A 21,545-nucleotide genomic window follows, 5' to 3' on the forward strand; every position below is an offset into this window, starting at 1 on the left:
TGTTGTGTGAGAAAGCTGACTTCCCATCCATGTCCTTCCGTCATGCAGAGCAGGCTGTACGGCACAGCTCAGGTGCTGATACACTGCAGGAAGGCTGAGGGATGGAGGGGGATTGAGGCTTGAGGGGCTCTAATATTCCTCAACTTCCCACCTTTCTATCCCTCCCACACTCTCTGGCACTGCCTAAAGCTGCACACATGTTTCTGGTCATATGCCATTCACTTAGGAGTCAGGCAGCTATGCAGAGCACCTTCTGTTCAGATCATGGCTACTTCCATCCCCATAGATAGTGCCATTAGCCCATGGCTTGGAAAGAGTGTTTGATGTCATTCGACTCAGCAGGGGCTTTTCCAGATGATTTAAGGCATGGTATTAACAAGCTGTGAAAGTAGTTTCAGCTAGCCCTTTTTAGCTATGCGGGTGATAACTTCAAAGCACTGAAAATAGGACTAGGCAGAGGGAAGAAAAATCTTCCAAGATTCTAACAGCACAGACAGGAATCCTCAGTATGGGAAAATATGACTCGTAATAACATTATAATGAATAACACCTCAATGTTATCAGGTTATCTGTTGCAAAGCAAAGGACTCAGACACAAAGTCAAGTTCATACACGGCAGCTGCTGTTGCTGTGTATACTCTTAGCCTGCAGCAAAAAGTCAAATACATGAATTTAAGTCTTGCTGCAAATGATTTAAGTGAATGTGTTTCTCCCACATTTGCAAAGGTTTGGATTGTATTTACAGTTATCACAGCTCAATGGACACATGGGAGTGTGAGGAACCACAACTGAGAGTGTCTCATCTCTTAATCTATACTTCAGCAAATCTTCTGCACACACAGGAGACTAAGTGAGCCTAAGTGATGCTCCTCAGTCTACTCTTAGATCATTACCTAATTTTCTGAACCATCAGTAGCTTACTGTAGCAGCTGTAGACCATCAAGCGCAAGCCTCGGTAGAAATACTCATCATCTTTCTTTTCCTTTTTTTTATTAATCATGAATTATAGCTGTTAATTCACCATGTAGAATGTACCTTGCAAATAATTAAAGTCCTGGAAGGATACTTTGCATGTACAATTGCCATATTGGTGGGTTTTTATAGAAGCATGCCATTTTAACGATAGCAGAATGTGGATGGATATACAATGCTGTGAGATGTCATGTCATAGGATGCCGGCAATTATTGTGTCCCTTTAGGACACTGTACACCAAATCCTAGTACTGCTTAGATTCATTATTGCTAGTGCTATTATATAGGGTTTAAAGATGTCTTTACATGATTAAGTTCTCTGGCTTTTAAAGTATTGTTACTATAGCCAACTCTTTCAACACGCTGTAAGATACAAGCACTTCATTCTTCTCCTGTTTAATATTAACCATAATATCATGTAATAAAATTGAAACAAAAGTGCCATAGGCCTAATTGTACTGTCACAGCCATGTAAATCAGAAATAGCTTCAGTAAAGCTACTGTTATTATGCTGGTGTAAAATTGATGTAAATTAGAAATGACGGATGCTGTAGCTCTGCTTGCAGATAACACAATGTAAAGGCCTCAGTTAAACTCCCACATAATGGCTTATGAATGAAATACTCCTTGCCTCATCATATTATATGGTATTGTATCAAAAACGAACAATATTTATAAGGGATGACATAATCAGGTAGATCAAGGTAAGTTAATGTTATGGGGCCAGCTTCTGAGCTGTATTGACTTCCATGAAGTTAATGCAGATCTACATAGGTTTGACTGCCGTCAGTATATAACTTACCATCACTTCCGTAAAACTGAATTGCTTACCTGTTTTACAACGTAAAATAAGAACCCTGACTTTAGGTAGATGGTTTGGTTTGATTTGGTTTGGTTTGGTTTGGTTTTTTTGTGTTGTGACGTTAGGCTAATGAACAGCATCAGAAAGGAAATGTGCCAGACATGGTGGTTACATCAAGAACTATGTAGAAAACTAGTAATGAACTCTAGGAAAATAAATAAGGGCAAGTTCAGGAAATGTAAGTGAAAATGCAGCTCTGGTATAAATTGAATAATAAAATTCCTGGTCATATTTTGCCATAAATAGTGGTTTGGGAATTTGTCATTCACCTTATTTAAAATTCAGAAATATTAAAGGTACAGGGTTCTCTCATTATAGAAGTAATAGAATTCTAGCTATTACAGAGTTAGGGTAATTTAAATAGCTATAGAATGCATTATATCAATAAGTGGAACATCTGTATGAAATGTCCACCTGCTGATATACTACTCAGTGTACTTTACAATGAAATGTACTTAATCATTTTAAGATGTCTTCTAATGAAGCCTTATCGGGATTAACATTTTGAACACAAATACTTTTAGGCATTAAAACTTCCGCTTTAAATGAGATTGCATTGTCTTGTTTACCCTTGTTGATTAATAAGCAATCTGTTAACTGTTAGAACAGCCCAATTGTGCCAGTGAAAGTAGATTAGTAATTCAGCTACGTTTGTGGGTTTAATCATAATTTCTCTTGAAGGCTTTGAATAAAAAAATTGCTTGCACACTATCCATAGGCAAAGAAAAGATATATTTTTAGATGTGTATACCAATGTTTTCCTTCAGACTTTTAGCTTAGTATTATTGATCAAGCACATACTTCCAGCAGCAAAATACTCCTTTGAGGTACAACACTTCTAAGTATAAATTTCAATTTTTAAAGAAAAAGTGATATGAAAATCTGGACCTTGAATTCACTTTCTATATAATGTTATTGTTTTGCTAATAAAATTCAGGAGGGCAGGTCCTGATTTTTTTATCAGTTAACGCTTGTGAACAGCTTTGAGAGATGCGGTGGCTTTTTTTGTTTGCTTATTATGATTAACTGGAAGCTTAAAGGCAAATACCCTGTCTTCAAAAAAGATGATAGTTCAGATTTTCTCATGGGGTCATGCACTTTCATCTGTGGCATCCCACAGAGGGAAACAGATGTTGGCAAGTTACAATTTAAATTATCTGGAAAGCTTCCACGTGTGGAGCACAGTCCTGTTAAATTCAGGAGTAGCACAGGCCTATAAAAATAGTTGAATACTTGAACCATGCAAAGCTATAAAAGCGTAGGGTCTCAGAAGCTGGGCTGAAGCAGTCATCCTCAGATGCGTTCTTCCTTGTGTACCCCAGCTTCATAGATATTATTCTTAAAACACATTATGAGTTAATAAAATCCTTATTTGATGTTGAATGACGGTAGAGTGTGATTGTGGATAAAACCATGCTCGAAAGCATGCCATGCCATTAAGTGCTTCTGGGTGGTAGATCTCCCTCTAGTTTTGGCATGTAGGATGCATTATTTACACTGCTATTCAATGAGATTCTCAGTGTAGTTACTTAGGTTTCTGGCGTAGAACCAACTTAGCCTGGCTCCCATCAATATTCAGCAATATTAGGGCTTAGCGATTGTCTCCCATCATGCAGTTCATGTCAGACTGCATTCTTGGTAGCACTGGAATCGGTATGATGAAATAAATGCAGTGAATCACTCACCTTTAAGAAGGATACTGTTATCATAGTATTCCTACATTTACTTGAATATGGAACTACCCTGGTAGATATTATAACAAAAAACATCTGTAAATAATTTTATACTGAATTTTCTCCTTCCTTAAGGTTTCTCCTCTGACAGGGTACATATGACCCATAATTTCTATTGTTTTTTCTAAAAATATATATATTCTCATTGCATTAATACAATTTTTTTCCTCTATTTTTTCCTGAAGAATTTCTGAAGCTGATTACTGTCAGGGTAACTCATTTCAGATGTGTCCCAGTTGAATGAAAAAAAGGGAAGAACAAACCAGTCTGCCCCATAAAACTTTCAACATTATTGAGACAGTTAGCTATGTATGGCATTTGTTTGAAGGAGACTGAAAGTAGCTTTACTCCTTCTGTGCTATTAAGATTAAGACTGTGTTTATCTGAAAATAAAACATTAAGCTTTGAGACTAAGTATGGGAATTTATGGAAGAGCTGAAAAAACTATTGTAAGGCAGAAATTGGGCATCATTAGATATCAGATAATAGTTAAAGTTTTAATTTGCAAAGTATTCCACACTGACATCTGTTGTTTGTCTGTCCTGCAGTCTCTATGCTGTGAGATCAAACAGAGACGTCGTGGGGTAGCCTCTGTGCTGCGATTATGCCAGCACCTCCTGGATGACCAGGAGACCTGCAACCTAAATGCAGATCACCAGTCCATGCAGTTGATAATCGTAAACCTTGAGAGGAGGTGGGAAGCCATTGTCATGCAAGCTGTCCAGTGGCAAACAAGGCTACAGAAGAGATTGGAAAAAGACTCGGTGAGTGATGCATGCTTTAAAAAGATCTCATGGGGTTTCATTCTTCACGAGAGACACATTTTCAGTGCAAGACAAACACATTCATCTCAGAATGTTTTCTTCTGACTGAAGATGCCATTCCTAGTATTTACTGCCAACAAGTGAAGCTGTAGTTTTTCACAAAACATTGTATTCTATGGACAAAACTGATTACTAAGATAAACTCACAATATACATGTTCTGTTTGCTGGATATTTAATCTCATCACATCTGATCCCGTCAAGTAATGAAAACAATCTTCTCCTGTTGCCAAGTTGCTCAGTACCTAACAGAACTGGGCCCAAAGACTGGGCCCAAAGAAATATATTTACAATATATTTATGATTGTAAATATATTTCAGAAAAAGTATTTTCTGTGTAAGTAAGACTGGTTTTAATTAGCATCCCAGCAGTAGATGTGTATTTCACATAGAATGCCATGGGTATGTGATTAATATACAATTCTGTGTTATTTGAATATAAGTAAAATGCATTAATTTTCTTTTATCTCAGGGAAATGATTCCTAAGAGGCAAAATAGCATTCTGCTTAAACCATCCATTAAGTGGCATAAATTAGACAGGTTTTCTACAGCATAAAACTATATGACAAAGCAGTATCTACATTTAAACAATAAACCATAGGGGGAACAAAATAATCCCTACTGTAACACTATTGACTGTAATGGATGAATTGGCTCAGCATGTTTTGTGCTACTATCATAATGCTGAAGTCTGAATACTGCAGCTACATTGACAGCAATGATAACCCTATGTAGTGCATACACTGAAGAGCCTTGATGAGATTTGAGAACAAGTGACATATATTTAGCTTACATAATTTTTTAGGTTTATATCATGCAAATAAAAGGAAAAAATGCTTGACACTTACATGCTTCCTAACAATTATCTGACTAACAGTGAAATACTATTTTTGACTTCTTTTTGTTAAAGTTCCTTTACAAAAATAACAGAAGCTGTAATTCTCTTGATCAGTTATGGTAGTGTAGCATGAAGATATACAAGACATTGTTCAGAAACACTAGCAGTTCCTGAGTGAAAATACTATTAGTCTAAACAGGCCAAGAAACAGTGAGTTAGTGAGGAGCATGCTGTGAAGTGCACCATTGAAGGTAATAATAATCTGTTGCCTGCCTACCTTTATCAAATGTTATAAAGTAGGAGCACTCCTCTGCCTGTTTGGTTTATTGGTTGCTTTGCTTTAGGTATTGAGATAGAAATGGGACTTGAGGAAGGAACAAGGTTTTAATAGACTTTCAGGCCAAGACAAAAAGAGCATGTCTCTGTGTGAGGCAACATGGAAGGAAGACATCATTGAAAAGCAGATGGAGTGTCAATGTTGCTGTTATAAGCCTGGGAGTAGTCAACTGACAATGTAAGAAGTGCAGATAATTGGGAAGTCAGTTATGCCCTCAAAATTTGATCTGGTTGGAAGAAGTGTAAAAATTATGAAGCTACATGTGATTGTACAAGGGCATAAAGAAAATAAAAGATTATTTTTCAGCCTTTCCTTACTGATCTATGTGCAGAGAGGGAAGCATCAACTGAAGAGGAATGCTATTGGAAACAATCAAGGAGATCAACAAAGAGCTTTCACTATATGACCAGCAGAAAAAAGTCAAATCTTAATGACACTGAGATTCCTCTCATAGAGCTAGTGAGAGCTGTAGATGTCACAGCTGATGCAGATTACCAGAGGGAGAACAGTCATCCTGACAGAGCATGAAGAAAAGAGGAGATTTGGGAAGGACAGAGCAAGAGTTCCATTTTGTCTGTGCTTAGTTTATATTAATGGACACTAAGATGGAGATATTTCACAGACAGGTAGAAGAGCGGGGTTAGATGAAAAGGAGTTTACCTGAACCCTCAGTCCAGAGATGGGAACTGCAGGTATCTGAATGTATATTATCATCTAAAAAGGAGAAAGGGAAGCAGGTAAGGAAAAAAGCTTGTTCAAATCCAGTGTAAAGCAGACGATGAAGGAAGTATGATTAGCAAAAAACCACAAAGAAGGTAGAAAAAGAATCTACAGAGCAGAAAAATCCAAGGCAGTAATTTGTTGAAAATCTGATCAAGTGGAGTCAAAAGTAAAACAGAAGCTGGTAAAACAAAAGTCATGAGAAAATGTTACAGAAATTTCAGTGGAATTAAAGGAAGAAACAGAATTAGTGAGGATACAGAATGAAGCTGAATAGAAACTGGAGGTAGAAGGTTTAAACAATACATTCACATTTAAATGAGAAGAAAGTCAAGAAATAAAAGAAGACAGATGCCATCTCACCAGTGGCAGAGAGACAACATTCTTGAGTTTTGATGATAATGAATCTGGGAGAGCAAGAAATGAGAACAGAAGAGAAGTCAGCAGTGAAATAAGCTGGGCAAGTGAATGGGTTGAATATGAGACTGAGGAATAGAAAAGGTTGTTAAACAAAAAAAGAAAATATAACAGGAAAGCTTTTTAATTCTCTTGAGAAATGCTGGTTATATTTTTGTGATAGTTCCATCTTCAGAATATTTTTAGTCATATTACTAATATATTATTACATCAATAGCTCTAGTAAACTGCTAGTCAGTGCTACACAAAATGTTTAATGAGCTGACCAGCAGTAGAAAAAACAGTTGAATTTTGGAGCTTCAAGAACAAATGTGTGCAGTATTAGGCAACAGACAAACCAAAAAGTAGTTCTCAGAATCCTGAATTTTGGTTGCTAGAGGCTGAGTATCTGTTAGGTCTATAACTGCCCAAGAGAGATTGGACTGGGTTTCTACTATATTTCTCTAAAAGGTAAAGTACTACAAAGATGATGAACTGCCTTTTTCATCTACAAAACTTATCATTTTGTTGTAGTAAATATATATCTTCTATTGAACTTGGAGCAGAAACAAGTTGTATTTGTGAGATAGCTTAGAGAAAGCTGAAAGAGGTCCAAGTTACTGTAGTGAAAGCATATTATCTCCTTTTGCATGTGGGCAGCTGCCGTGTGGAAGCAGTTTGCTGTTTGTAGCTGCAGTTCCTCTAAATAAACTGTTATGACCTAATCAGAGCTTGGTGCTGCTCTTGCAGCAGGAGCAAAGTAAGTCTTGTGTTTCTGTTTGGGATTGCAATCAATCAGGAGTTGAGGCATGGGGAGGGTATTAGTACTGCACCTTGCTTGATATTCGGATGCTTGGAACTTCACAAGGTGCATGCTGCTTTGTTCCCACTTGGCCTGAGGTAGTCTGGAGTTATGTGCTGGGCTGAGTTGACTTTCACCGGGCGGGGGGGGTACCATTCTTTCTGCTGAGAAATGGCAGCCATTTAGAGCTATCATGGTGATCATCTAATTTTCACTGTGGGCTGTTTTGTTTTGGAACCTCTCATCCCAGGCTTGTTTATAATAATATGATTCTTTGAAGTATGTCAGTGTCTACAAGTTTCTCACATTGCTAAAACTATCTGTATTCTCAACATTTAAAGATGCCCCAGCCACTGCAGGATTCAGGTTTCTTTGTCTTCCCTGGCCTGAGTTGGCATTTTCTAGCCTTCCTTTTCACTCAGTTCCTGTGTAGTCATTTCTTGGGTAGGTACCAGGACTGTTTCTTCTGCTTCCCTATCTCCCTGTATTTGATGGTGTGCCAGTCTTGGCACATAAACAGTATCCCTTGGTAACAAGTCTTTATTTGTGGTTGCCCACAAAATACTGTAATTTATGAAAACAAATGAGATGTTTTTATACCCTGATGGCATCTGACTCATTCATGGCATTTGACTTGCTGACAGTAAATAAGATAGCCCAAATTATTATATTGCCTCATATAAGTACAAGAGTCCCTTGCATCTTCTCCTGTCTTCTTAATTTGAGTACTGGGATCTGCCTTTGTCCTGTTTCTGCCACTTGTTACATTCAGTCACTTATCTGGGCCACTTATAGCATTACAAAGGTATGCTGGAATTAACCACAAGAGGCTTTTAGGTTTCTTTTGAATTGTTTGCCTTCATTGATGGTTTTCAGCAGCGTTTAATTTTGCTCAATTTTTGTGATAGCGGGCACCATAAGTTTACAAATAACAAGACATTAACATGTACTACAAGCACCTAAAGTCTGGTAAAAGATGTCCTTCTCATAAACCAAAAGTTATGTCTAGAATGTGAAATTATCAATAAGAATCACTCCAGAAGGATGAAATGTAGTTAGATTCAGTAGGTTAATCTAGCTATGAAGAATGAAGTATTCATACAATGAAAAAAACAAAGATTACTTTTTAAAAACAGTAGGACACTTGTCTGTTACTGGAAGCAGTCCTAATCTGTTTTAGCAAAAGAGATTTTTATTTCCCCCATCTGTTTTTTTGTGGTAAATTCTTTTCCCCCAGATTTATCATTCCATAGTTTGCCAATATAATGTTATATGTCACCTAAATTTTAGCCTCATAATTACACAGATGCCTTATAGTTTGCCTAACAAGACCCTACTGGCAATCATCTTAAAAGAAAAAGGAGTCTGTCTGGCAATTGCAACAGCAATAGCAACAATCTTAAGTCAGCTAAACCCAAAATTGCCATCTAAAATTCCTGCTCAACAGCTGGAGAAGCTTTAACTCACTATGCACTTTCCTTTAGAGGGTCTATTCTACTTGAAAGATGGAACAGTTAAAAAATTATTTGGGACAGACTCAGTCATGGTCATGCCCACAAGTTTACAACAGTTAAGTCAAAGGAAGAATACGTAATTTATGCAATTTTTTTTTTTCTTTTGCTCAGCCAGTGGTATACCCAATGTAAGTTATGCGTTTAGCCTCAGTGGATTATTCCAGCAGCTACAGATGTTCACAGTTCGGGGATGTCCTGTCCAGGTCAGATACGTCTCTGTATAAAAAGCTACAATGAGATGATCATAGAAATTCACTTTTCTGGGACTGTTTTACCAATACTGGAGTATATAAAACTGTTGTACTGCTATGGCTGAGAGAGAGGCAAAACTGTGGTTTCTAATGGATTTTAATTCTTAGATTGCAATTCAATATTCCTGCCTTTTTAGTGACCGGAGAAACTGCTTTTTCTCCAGACTGCTCATTCATTGAATGAGAAACATATCTGTTTTATGGAGCAGACAATCTCTTTTCTTATTCAACAGAGAGGGCTAATTATTGAAGGGACAGTATTAATCATGCTTTTAAAATGGAGATTTTGAGCTAAGGCAATTTGGGTTAAGGTGCTGTAATTCTCACATTGTCCTTAAAATGTATGAAATATTCATTTGTCTGATCACTAAGTTCACTACTATGCTTCAAGAAAAAAATTATTTTTATTTCTCTTGTTCTCCTGAGTCATCCCATGTGTACACTACACTGTATGTCCAGCAAAACCCCCATCTGTATTGCCTTGAAAGTATGCTGTACATCCAGCCACGTAATTGAAAATAATAAGGCCACAATAAATGGGATGGCCTTGGGGTATAACACCCAAGGGATTCAATTGGTGTCGCTTTGCATGAATGTCCATGCATCATGGTAATTGAGGTAACATAACCAATTACCACATTTTAATTAGAGTTGTAAGGACTTGGGAAAATCTGCAATGGTGAGACAGCTCACTTTAAAAAAAAAAAAAAAAAGGCACCTCTCTCTTTTCCACAAGCTTGTTTCTTAGGAGGTAAAGAGCCTGCTTAAAGCTCTGTTTAGGAATTTTTCCAACTTCCTCTTGGTTTCATTCTTTATAATGCACTTTGAAAAACAAGTTATTTAAAAATACTATATTGTTCTTGATCTGGTATCTTTATCCCTTTTCTGTCTTTATCTGTTTCTGTGATGCTTTCTGGAAAAGAAAACAGTTTTTAATAATGCTAGGCATGGTGTCTCACCTTCACTTTTCTATATTTAATTCACTGGTGCAATATTTTTTCAAGCCATGGACTGACACTTGTTCTAAGCATTAAAAAAAAAAAAAGACAAAAAACCTGCCTTCAGAGGTAAAAAATGAATTTATCGTTGTTCAGTTATTTGTTAGATAGCTTCACTAAACAAAAACTCGGTTTCTAAAAGATTCTTCCTTTATCACAAGCCATTATTTTGTAAGGTGGGATCTAGCTAAAAATCTTGCATAAAATTTAGACATTAATCAGAAGTGCCTAATGCAGCAAAGTACTGAGTGATGATTAACTTAATTGGCTGAGGAGGGCATACTACATGTTGTAAAGTGCTGAACACCTATTACATGATCTATCCCTCACAAAGTAATTATTTAATGACTTATGTTTGAACCTTTACAAATTGTTTTTTTCATTATCTATCACAAGACATTTTTGTTTTGATATTGGACCTCTTCATAGTGTAGTGTATGACAGTTCAATCTTGATTGCTTGTATTTGTTTCTGTCAGTCACTTTGTTTTACTCATATTTCAACACTGAAGACTGCTCACTTTGGCACTTCCTTAAAATATATATTTTTAAAGTGAATGGATATTTGATTGCAGAGTCTGTGATGTGATGCACCATCCTTGTACTTGAGGTGCATGTGTTTTTGAGCTTCTGGTTTGCATTGCATGTCTGATTTGTGACATGGAATAATTATCTGTGGGATCTAAAAGAAAGTTACATAAATGGTGAACACAGGTCTAAATTTTTCTTGGACTTTAACTGAAGATACGTGGTATGCCCCACATTCTTGCAAGAAATTCTGTATTTCTCATAATTTTCTTGAGGACCAGCCATAGTTATGATGGCAGCCATCATGGCAGTATGCAGAATCTGGATGATCTGGCAAAACTAAAACTGGTTAAATCCTTCTTGTTGAGCAGATCTTGGTAAAAAATTGCAGACTCAGTGGAGTTTAGTCAAAATTAATTAAACATTCAGATAAATGCTATGTTATATTCCTGAGAATATCTCCTGAGTGGTCACCTGCAGTGGTATCTTTTTAGAGTGAATAGAAAGAAAAAAAGAGTACATTTAAGTTTTTTCACAGAGGTCTCTTCCATCCTCACAGACTGCAAAACTTTCTGTCACAACTAACTAACAGTTTAGGGTAACAATCCGGAGGTGAAATATTCCATGCAACATTATGAATCTGCTAAATTATTCAGCTGTTTCCCTCACCTCTGGCAGATGTTGTCATGCTTTCCAATGGCTTTGTAAAATGATAGGAAGCCCAAAGGATATCTTCAAACTCATAACCCTAGCCAAACCAGAACAAATTCCAGTCCTCTGGGAGAGCAAACCTTCGGAGGTGATCATCTGAGCTCACTGCCACCAAGTCATGCTTTTAGCTGTTGCTCTAATTTTAATCACTTTATGGGACTCTTTAGTTGTTGGTTGGATTAGGCAAGGAGAGGCTAATGGTTAATCCAGACTCCAGAGACTAAGGCAGCCCTATTTTACTATTTCACAATCTATGTTAAGCCACAGTAAGCCTGAGCTCTCCCCCTGGACAGGATGGAAAGTAAAGGTACATACTCCTAACTTTCTCTAGAGTTCCAGAAGATGATTTGGGAGTAGGCTGAACAGTTAAGGTTGAGAGCAAATGTACTCACCAATTCTACCTTGTTGCTTGTGTGACCTTTGTTCTTTTCTGTTAACGAAAAGGGAGCACTGCATAGAAAGTCTTCACGTGTAGCACAGTTTCAGTACGGACAACGCTAGGAATAGGCTTTCCTGTGGAGCCTCTTCCAGTGCTCCATAAGGTGAACCACCTGGAGCAGAAAGAGTAGTTCAGCATTCTTGCTCTTTCAGTCCTTTTCTCTGCACTGAAATTTCCAGACATACAACATTTCCTGCTAATGTTGATGGTGTCGATTGTGTACGAATTTGTAGTTTCCAGTATAATGAAACCTCCAAGAACATTTCTTGTAGCTTGTTCAACCACAGTCCTACAGTAGCAGGTTTCAATCACCATCCACCTCGACTGGAGTGAATATACTTCTTTGAGATGCATGTTTCTCTTCTGTGACTCCGTGGTAATTCTGCAGACACGTTTAGTTATGTTGCCCTCTCCAGGGTACCCAGCAAACTTTGTAACATGAGAGGTGAAAGTTGCTTTTTTGTTGGTGGTGTGAGCACAGGAAGATAAATGAAATTACATTAAGAGTAAAGAGTTATTTTAATGAGAAAATCAATTGCTGCAATACTTAATTACCCCAAGCCCCCTTTGATTTTTTTTTCTTGACAAAGCACACAACATTTCTGTGCAGTGTTTGGAGTTTACTTTCTTTTTTAGAAGACAGGTTTCTTTATGAGACTGGGAATGCTTCACAATGGCTGATCATGAATTTTAAACAAAAAGGCTACAAAAGCAAAATAAATAAATAAAGCATATATTTCCCAGCATTATTTTTAAACCAAACATGGTTGCTTGATCATGTATAACTACTGTCCACAGCTCATACTACAGTGAAAAACTGACTTCAGGTATTCAAGGCAGAAAATATCATGATCACAGTATTACAGGGCTAGGTGCTGGGAGTTATAATTAGCTCAAAGCATAAAGTCTGAATTGGGTATAAAATACTGTGTCTGTACTTATGTTTTTTGGTAGTATCCTGTCAGCAGTCTGTTTCAGTGACTGACAAGTCTTCTCTTTAATTCACAGATACTTTGAATTTTTTTCTCTGTTATGCTCTATTATATTAGGGGAAGAATTACATAAACTTGCTGTCTCAGTGCCACAAAGTTTTGGATCTACACCTACATCTATATATATTTATATTTAAAACGGATTACTCCTTTGGACTTCTTTTGTATTCCTTTTCTGGTTAATGCAGTTTTAATCTGTTCAAATGTATAAATTCAGAGAGAGGGAAAATTGACGTATTTTAAAGTTGCCTAAACACTGTAAACTGTTGTATCACAGGAACTTTCAAGGCTGGTCAGTGGTGCTGTGTTACCCAGTGAGAAGCTGGAAATCTTTTCTTTTGGGGATATACAAAGCTTCTGTGTTCATCCATGCAGCCGGAAGATACTTCTGTTTCTCAGCTGTCTACTGGCGACTCTGTGTTTCAGACTGGTGCTGTTTTGGAGTTCGGTGAGGGAATTTCATAGCTGGTAGAAAGTTGGTAATACTTCTCTGCTGATCTGATTTTTTTAAATGGTTGGTGTTTACAAATCTGCAAAAGATTTCAAATGGCAGTGAGGCCTTCAAAAGTGCCAGTTTATCACACGGCTCTCTAATTCAACATATGACCGTGAAAACACTGTCCTATCTCTCATGGGTAATAGCATTTGACCCTCATTGGTGGTGTATCTAACATTCTTAATTTCTTTGTATTTATAGATAACTACAATATTAGTAAATCAACTTGTCACAATTCTTTAAAATAAATATTCAACAAGTAATTACAAAAATTCAGGGTTTGGGACAGCAGAATTCAATCCTATAAAATCTAGAAATGTGAGCTTTATAACTTTATAATAGGAAAAGTCAACATTACAGTAGCAGGGTTAGGTCTATAAAGTGTGGTGGCATACATTCTACCAACCATCTGTCAAACTATTCATCTTTTTTTCTGTGCTACAAATTAAATAATGGTTGAAACACTGTGAGTAAAGCACTTTCCACAGCTTCGATAAAAAGACATTCCCTGCTCCTGAAACATTCATTAGAACTGTAAGAGGCATAAAATCTTCAAGTGAATTCTCAGGAATAATCAGTTTTAGTAGGAAAATATGTAATATTCAGAAATTGGAAACTGATGTTTCGAATGCATGCAGATGCTGAAAGAAGTGTCAAACACCATTTAAATGGCAAAAATAACTCATTAAAAAAGAAAGAGAAAAAATGGCTAGGTTTTTATTTTCAAGGACAGAGATCTTATTTTTAAAAAAATCGCTTCCTATTTAAGCACTTAAGTATAGGGCCAGATATTTAGAAGTGCTCAGCAGATAGTGACTCTCATTGCAGTGCATTGTGTTCAGATTACAGGATGAAGTCAGTGTTTTATTCAGATGCCTAATATCCACTAATCATAAGATCGTGACTCAGGCCAGCATTGTTTTAAAAAGTAGAGTTAAGAGAAATACAAAAGTCACAAACTTGTGATTTTTTAATTAATTTAATGACTTGTTGCACTGCATCTCTAATGACCCCCGTTCTGCAAGGAATGGTATGTGAGTGGAATTGAAGCTAATTTTCTGATATTTTGTTTCAAGAGTTTTCAAAAAAAAATTTTTAGAAAGAGAGGAAGAAACCTTATTTTCTAACAGCCTGTACAGCAGTTATTTCCATCTTACAAGGGCCTTCCATATTGGATGGTAGGGTCCCAATCCTCCAGCCATTGTGAAAATGTATTTGCAGGACCTTCAGTAAAAATATGTATAATCACTGTTTCATTGTTCAATATTATAGGATGTTCTAGGAGCTGCATCAGCTGTAGGCAGAAAGGAATACAATAAAAGACTATTTAAAAAATGCATGAAAATAAACAAGGTATAATTATTCACTCTTTTTCTTAACACACAAAGTAAAAGGTACCCAATGAAATTGTCAGGCAGGAGACTTAAACAATCAAAAGGGAATACTATTTTTATGTTGTGCATAATAAAACTGAAACTTGTTCCTACAGGATGTTATGGATAGCAAAAATACAAATGAGTTCAGTAAGTAATTAGACAAATTAATGGAGGAGACATCAATTAATGCTTATTAAATTCCATCTCTGAAAGTCCCCACAGACTGGCTTCTCAAATTTAGGATGGCAGCTTGTATACCATTCTATGTGTTTAGGGATTTTTTAACTTTTCCATAAACGTTCAGTACTGGCCACTGCAGGAGATGGACTCAGATGAATGGACTGTTCATCTCACCCAGAATGACAGATGCTTTTTGAAAGCACATGAACTTGCAGATTTGAAGGCCTACCTATACTGTATTTGTATGTATAGCAAATAAGTTTTAAGGAGTGCCTAGAAGGTTTTCATTGTATTTGTTTTTTCGCTATTTCCAAAGACTGGGATGGGGTCATTTAGGTAGTCTGCTTTCACCAGAAGAAAACTTTGAAAAATGTACTCACTTAACAGTTTTTCAAGATATTTCTAGCAGATTTTTCTGTAAAATATACAGAAAATATAATACATACATCTACTTAATATTTAAATATGTACATACATTTATGTGTCAGAGGTACTATAATAGACATTAAATAATAAAATGTAAATTATTAGCAATGATGATCTGAATTTTATTTCTCCTTACATATAAGACATTTGTGTCATCGTTGTAGCTCTAATCCATATTCAGGTCTTCGTGTTTGGTGTGCAGTAATATGTAAATTACCTAGCCAGCTGCATTAAGCAGTGTTTGTTTATTCTATTTCTTTTGGCATAGCATATAACTGAATTTCTGCCAAAAATGTGGCTGCTTCAGGGAACACTGTTCAAGTAGAAGGAAGTTTTGAAAGGAAACACACATCATAAGTCTTTACTCTGTGAAACAGTAAAATCAAAACACACTTTTGTTCATAAAAATATCTGTATTAATGTAAAATAATAGGCTTGTAAAATACAATGAATGAACTGAATCTTTTTAGAACACTCTGTTTACATTGGCTTTGTAAACAAGAATACAATACTAAGAGGCAGTGATTTTTTCATACATGGGAAGGGTGACTAAAACTGGTGAAACGTGAAAATGGAAAGTTTAAGAGAAATTATTTTAAAATGGCATATTAATCTCCCCTAACACATAGCATTTAAATGCATTTAAATTTAGAAAGCAGTGAAGTTTAAGTGTTTAAAAAATTGCATTAATGATGCATAGAGCTATCTACTTATGCTGGCAGTCCTTTCAGTCTTCCAGTCTGACACTTCCTTTTTTATCCAGCCAGCTAATTTCCCCTCTTTTGTGAGGAGTAACTGTTTTCACACTAGTGCTTACCCAGCAAGCCTCCTCATTGTTTCATGGTTAATTATCTTCTTGAGCTTCACCTTCTCGAGTGAAGGGATAAAGACGGGGCCTCCCCACAGCTCTAATGAAAGCTACGTTTTAGAGATGCACTGTGTGAATAAATGCAGTGTCTGATCTACCAACATAATAAATGAGTTCCTAAACTTTATGGAGTCACAGCTCATCCAGCAGGTTTACTGAACAATGCAGAAAGATGCTTTATTTTAAAAATCCTTTTTTATTTTTAAAAGGGGGCGGGGGGAAAATATTGCTTCAGTGTGAAAGCAAATACCATAAACTGTTCCAAAATCTCTAAGCATTACACAAAAGGTGCATGTCAAACATTCAGTTTCGGTACAAACTTGAGCTGCTGCATGAAAGACTTTGAGCTCTAGACTTTAAAGTTGTATATTAACAACACTTATACTAATAACGTTAATACTAATAGCCCTGTGCCCCTCAGTTATTATGCCACTTTGTAAACTCTTAGTATTCATTGGACTTTCTGTGCCTCACTAGCACTGAAAATAGCCGTTGTGGATAGCCTTAAATCTTCAGTTTATGTTCCAATTTGAGACCAAGTTTAAACTGTGTAACATTTAAAATAAACTCTCTGTAATAGAAGAAAGTTGAACAATGGCAACATTTGTAATAATGAGGTACTCCCCATTGTAATTTTGTACTCAGCCAAACTAAGGCAGGCAAATATAAAACTCTCACCATAACAAGATAATAGTTGTCCATTCCTTTGTCTTCTTCTAAGTGAATTTCTACAAAATATGCTTATATTGAATCATTTCTCAAGTGACCAAACCAAAATGTGCATCTAAGACTGGTACTTCAGACATTGCACAGGATCTATTCAACATGCTAGATTAGACTGAAAATTCCAATCCTTTTTTTCCAGCCAGCTGCAGGGCTGTGTTGGCATCTATTATGTGCAGAGAAAACTATAAACATCATCACTTACCAGTGATGGAGACGAGAAAAAAAATCTGGAAGTTCAAGGATGAGATGATCTTTGTGAAAGCGCTCTCCTAGGGACCTCTTATACTTGCAGATAAGGCCAGTGTTTCTATTTTGTAACATTTGAAAAGCAGTTCTTCTTAGATATAGGCTGTGTAATGGCAAGGAGTAGTTGTATTGTTGTAGCCTCAAGGTGCTTACCATTGTAATTTTGATTCATCTCCAGGAGAACTCTCTGCCACGTATTGACAACTGTGGCATTTAACTTAACACTTGGAAATCCATAGGTAGGCAGACTGTGCAAGTACTTATAATACACAGCATTCTTCTAGCCTTTGACTTCACAATGCTTGCTTATTGACTCCCCTCTAGTCAATATCCCAAATTCACAGATGGTGAATCAATGACTTCAGGAAGTGCCTGAACTGAGATTACAAAGAAATTGTGTTGAAAATTTAAATAGGGGGGGAAAAAGAGTCCATTCTCTTTGATAACATGAATTAGGCTAAATTTGGTAGTCTCTCAACTGCTTCTTGAGGAGGAGAAACTGATGGTAGAGCCAGATACTGTTCATGCAGTCCTGTTATTCATAAATAATAGATAAAGTCTCCCTTTCCAGTATACAGGAAGAATTTTTATTTGGAAATTCAAGCCTCTCTCCTCCAGCTGTCAGTGAGAAAACTTTCTTTCTAGGATTCTCCTAAGGTCAAGCTCCCAAGGGCTTATGTCCTATTCTTTTGTACCTTATATCTATCTGTTTCTATGGTGATTCTCACTCTTTAGTGTTTCTCACCAACACTCATTTCTGCTGAAACAAAGCTCTTAAAAACTCTGTGATTCCAGGTGTCCCGATGTGCCTGTTGTAGACTGGAGTTGGCTATTGTGTCTTCTGAGTCCATTCATAGTGTCCACTGAGTTCTGGTTTAACTGAGAGTACATCATTAAAGGAGTACCAGTTCTAATGTAAATGATACTAAATTGAAAGTATTCTTAACCAGTATGCAGACCTCTTAACTAGTCAAAGACAAAACCATAGTGATTTTATTATGTCACTGTAGCTTTGCTAGTACAACTTTGTTCATGGGCATCTGAATGCAGAATGCAACTGATTTGTCGTCAATACAGATGTACCAGTGAAAAATTGTGCTGAACTTCTGCAGTGTAGACAAGCAATAGTTAAAACTGTTTAAGCATGGTCGATTCCACAGATTTCCTGATTTTGGTGGATTTTTTTTGTCTTAACCACAAAGACTGATCTTTGATTGGGTCAAATTCTGAGACTTGGCTTGGATGGCAGAATTTGACTCGGGTCAAATTCTGAGACTTACATGGGTGTGTAACTGAGGTAGAGTGCCAGGATTTGCTCTTTTCTGAACTAGGTGTGCATGGCAACATTTTGGGTTGGGTAAAGCTAGGAATATTTTTAAGAGTTTCATAAAGGGCTTGTGTTGGATTCTTGCACAAAGAAAATCATATATTCCTCTGAAGTAAAGGTGAGACCAAAATGACATTCAAGGGCAAAAAATCCTGTCATGTAACCTCTTGACAGATGAAAAGTAAACTACAAAGCAGCAGAAACAACAGTCAGTAAAATATGCCATGTAGCCAGGTTTTCTCATCACAAAAAAAGCAAAAATAACCCAAATACACAACTTGGAATATAGGTCTGGGATTGTAAACCTATTTGGATGACAACATGATTCGATATAAAAATGTTATAGATGTTCTTCTGCTCTCTAGTAACATTTAAAGGGCTTCTTCAGCAAATGAGAACCAGAGATGTTAGAAAGCCATATAAGGATACGGTGGCAAAAAAGGAGGCCACTCCTTCCATAGAGGCTGGAAAATGGATAATGGGTAGTGTGTTAGCAGTGATTCTCTGGGCACAGCGCAGGGACTAAACATGTTGAGTCCCTGCTTTTGCCTTGCTCTGTGATAGAAGTTGGTTCCTGCAGGCCTTCTGCTGACACAGCTCACCTTCTGTTCCAGCCAGGCTTGTCTGCACCAACTGGTGTGTGATGGAGGGGCTGGAGCCTTTCACTCTTTCTTTTGGCCATCTGGTACTGCAGGCGGCTTACCAAGAAAGTTAGAAGACCCTTATAGGACTCACGTGCAGGCATGACTGACCCCAGAGTGTTACCTAGCATCATCAAGTGACATTTAAATAGCAGAAGAATGGTTAGAGAATGGCCAATTTCTCTGACTTTTTAAAACACTTCTACTACTAGTAAGGACTAATAGTTTCCAGCTGGGCATCCTCTTAAAATGTCACTGCAGTTATTTCATTTGTTGCTTAGAAGATGTGCCCACAAAACCGCCATCATGATAAAGAAAATTATCAGTTTTAAAACCTGGATATGACAATCCTATCCTCTGGAGTTTTATTTCTGAGCATTATCAGAGAACTTCAAACATCATCATAAAGACAGGTACCTGAGCAATGGTGGAACCCCAGTTATTCCCATAAGACCCAGCCTGCAGTGAGACCCTTACAGGTGACGTCTGTGACTGCAGAGAGCAGAGGTGAAGTCAGTGTCCTTGCTGTGGTACAGGAATCTGTACATACAACCACCTGTGTAGGACCTTGGCAATACCCGTAAGCATCCATAACGCCTAACAGAAAAGCACAAGTTCTGCGTGTGCAGGACTGAGGATATTATTTCATCGAGGCAGGCAATAATAATTGTAAAATGAAGCAAGAGAAAGTATGAACCACATCTTTGGATCTTATTTACCTAGGAAATAAACACGTACCTTCTTCTTTTAACTGCAGTTGTAACAAATATGTATGTTTATGATCAGTTTCTCTGTGATCTGTGATAAAGCATACTGCTTCCCTATATTTTGAGACCATATTGTAATGTGCAGGTCACTTCAATATTATGCATGTGGAATATTATGCATATGCTTGTGCATATTAAAATGTTGGTATTGGGAAATAGGGACAGTTTTCTTGTTGGCTATGGCATAGGGAACCCCACTTAGAAAATGAACTTAAGTGAAGCAGAGGTGAAGTGGGTACTGTACACATGACTATTTCCCTCAGCAGAAGTACTTGGCATGCTTGCATTTTTCAAAAGACAAAATCATGTTTGTCTTCCTTGAATGTGCACGCATTCCTGGAGATGGGGGATGGTTTTCTTTCTTTCTCTTTCTTTTTCCCCTGGCCCCTAAGTGCAGTTGAGTTTGGATAATTTGTCCACAGCAACTGAAGGATATGTTGCAGGGGAGGGAGGAACAGAGTTTGTATTTATTATTGTAAAAGCTCTTTTTTTCATGTTAATTCCTTTAAAAAAATATAATGGTACGTAGGGGTTACATTACAGGCCTGTTTCACCAACACAAAGTATCTGTACTGGAGTAGCACATGCAAATGAAGCCGAAACAGAGCATCATTGTTTAATAAAATTTGCTGCAGAAAAAGCAAAACTATCCGTGTTTTAGTAAAGGAAACAAATGAAAAAATGCATTTTTGAGACTTTTCCTTAAGGAGCACTGGGGTTGAGGAAATGTCTTTGTTTGGCTTAATAGTCTTATTTCTTCCCATTAACATTTTCAGCAGATTAACTGTTTAACCATTAAATACCAACCCTACAAGCATTTAAGTGCACACCTAACTTTGCTCACATGAGTTATGCTACTGAAATGGGAATACTGTCCTGAGCAAAATAGTTCAGGGTTCAAATTAGGAATAGCCAAACTCCTTAAAGCAGCACTTTCAAATACATTAGATTTAATTCAACCTTTCACTCTTCTGAGTCTGTAACTTAATTGATTCTTGGCTTAATTATATTAGAAGCTTTTCATGCAACAGTAAATGCTTCCTAAGTGTTGTTTCTCTAGTGGTAATATTTTAAAAATAGAGATATGCATAATATTGTGCATCTTTTTGTTCTTGTTGCAGTTATTTTTTACTTCCTTGGTCAAAACTATTTACCTTCTTTTACTGTGAATCATGTAGCCATCGAGATCTACTCTAGACATAGTGGTCTCTAGTGACTTTATAATGACAAAGTCACTCTGACCTACTTTAAAGATACCCATTTTTAGAAGGATGACATATACATACACATACACACATGTATATATATGTGTGTGTGTATTTTTACACACACACTCTTGCACATATAAAAAGTGCAAGAGTTTCTTGCAAGTTTCTAAATTCTGGGAAATTTAGTGCAATCAGTTACACCAGCTGGTATCCAAAGAGTTTTTGCCAGACAGGATGGTACCTTTGCAGCATGTTTTGTCACAGACTTCAGCAAGGCCAGGACTTAAGCATGAGGGTACAGGGCTAACCCCACTGGAATCTGAAGCTCTGAAGCACACTTAAAGCTTCTCTTTAATTGTAGTCTGTCT

At 36.9% G+C, this 21,545-nt stretch overlaps 1 protein-coding gene across 1 annotated transcript in view; it reads left to right on the forward strand.

Moving 5' to 3' along the window:
* Nucleotides 1–21,545, forward strand: part of AKAP6 (A-kinase anchoring protein 6) — a 227,162-nt gene that overhangs the window by 198,161 nt on the left and 7,456 nt on the right. Inside the window, exon 11 of the mRNA XM_072865482.1 lies at nt 4,116–4,331. Within this exon, the coding sequence (XP_072721583.1) occupies nt 4,116–4,331 (216 nt within the window). The remainder of the gene's footprint in view (nt 1–4,115; nt 4,332–21,545) is intronic.

The sequence above is a fragment of the Ciconia boyciana genome, chromosome 6 (assembly GCF_034638445.1).
Source record: "Ciconia boyciana chromosome 6, ASM3463844v1, whole genome shotgun sequence".
In the NCBI taxonomy this organism is placed as follows: domain Eukaryota; kingdom Metazoa; phylum Chordata; class Aves; order Ciconiiformes; family Ciconiidae; genus Ciconia; species Ciconia boyciana.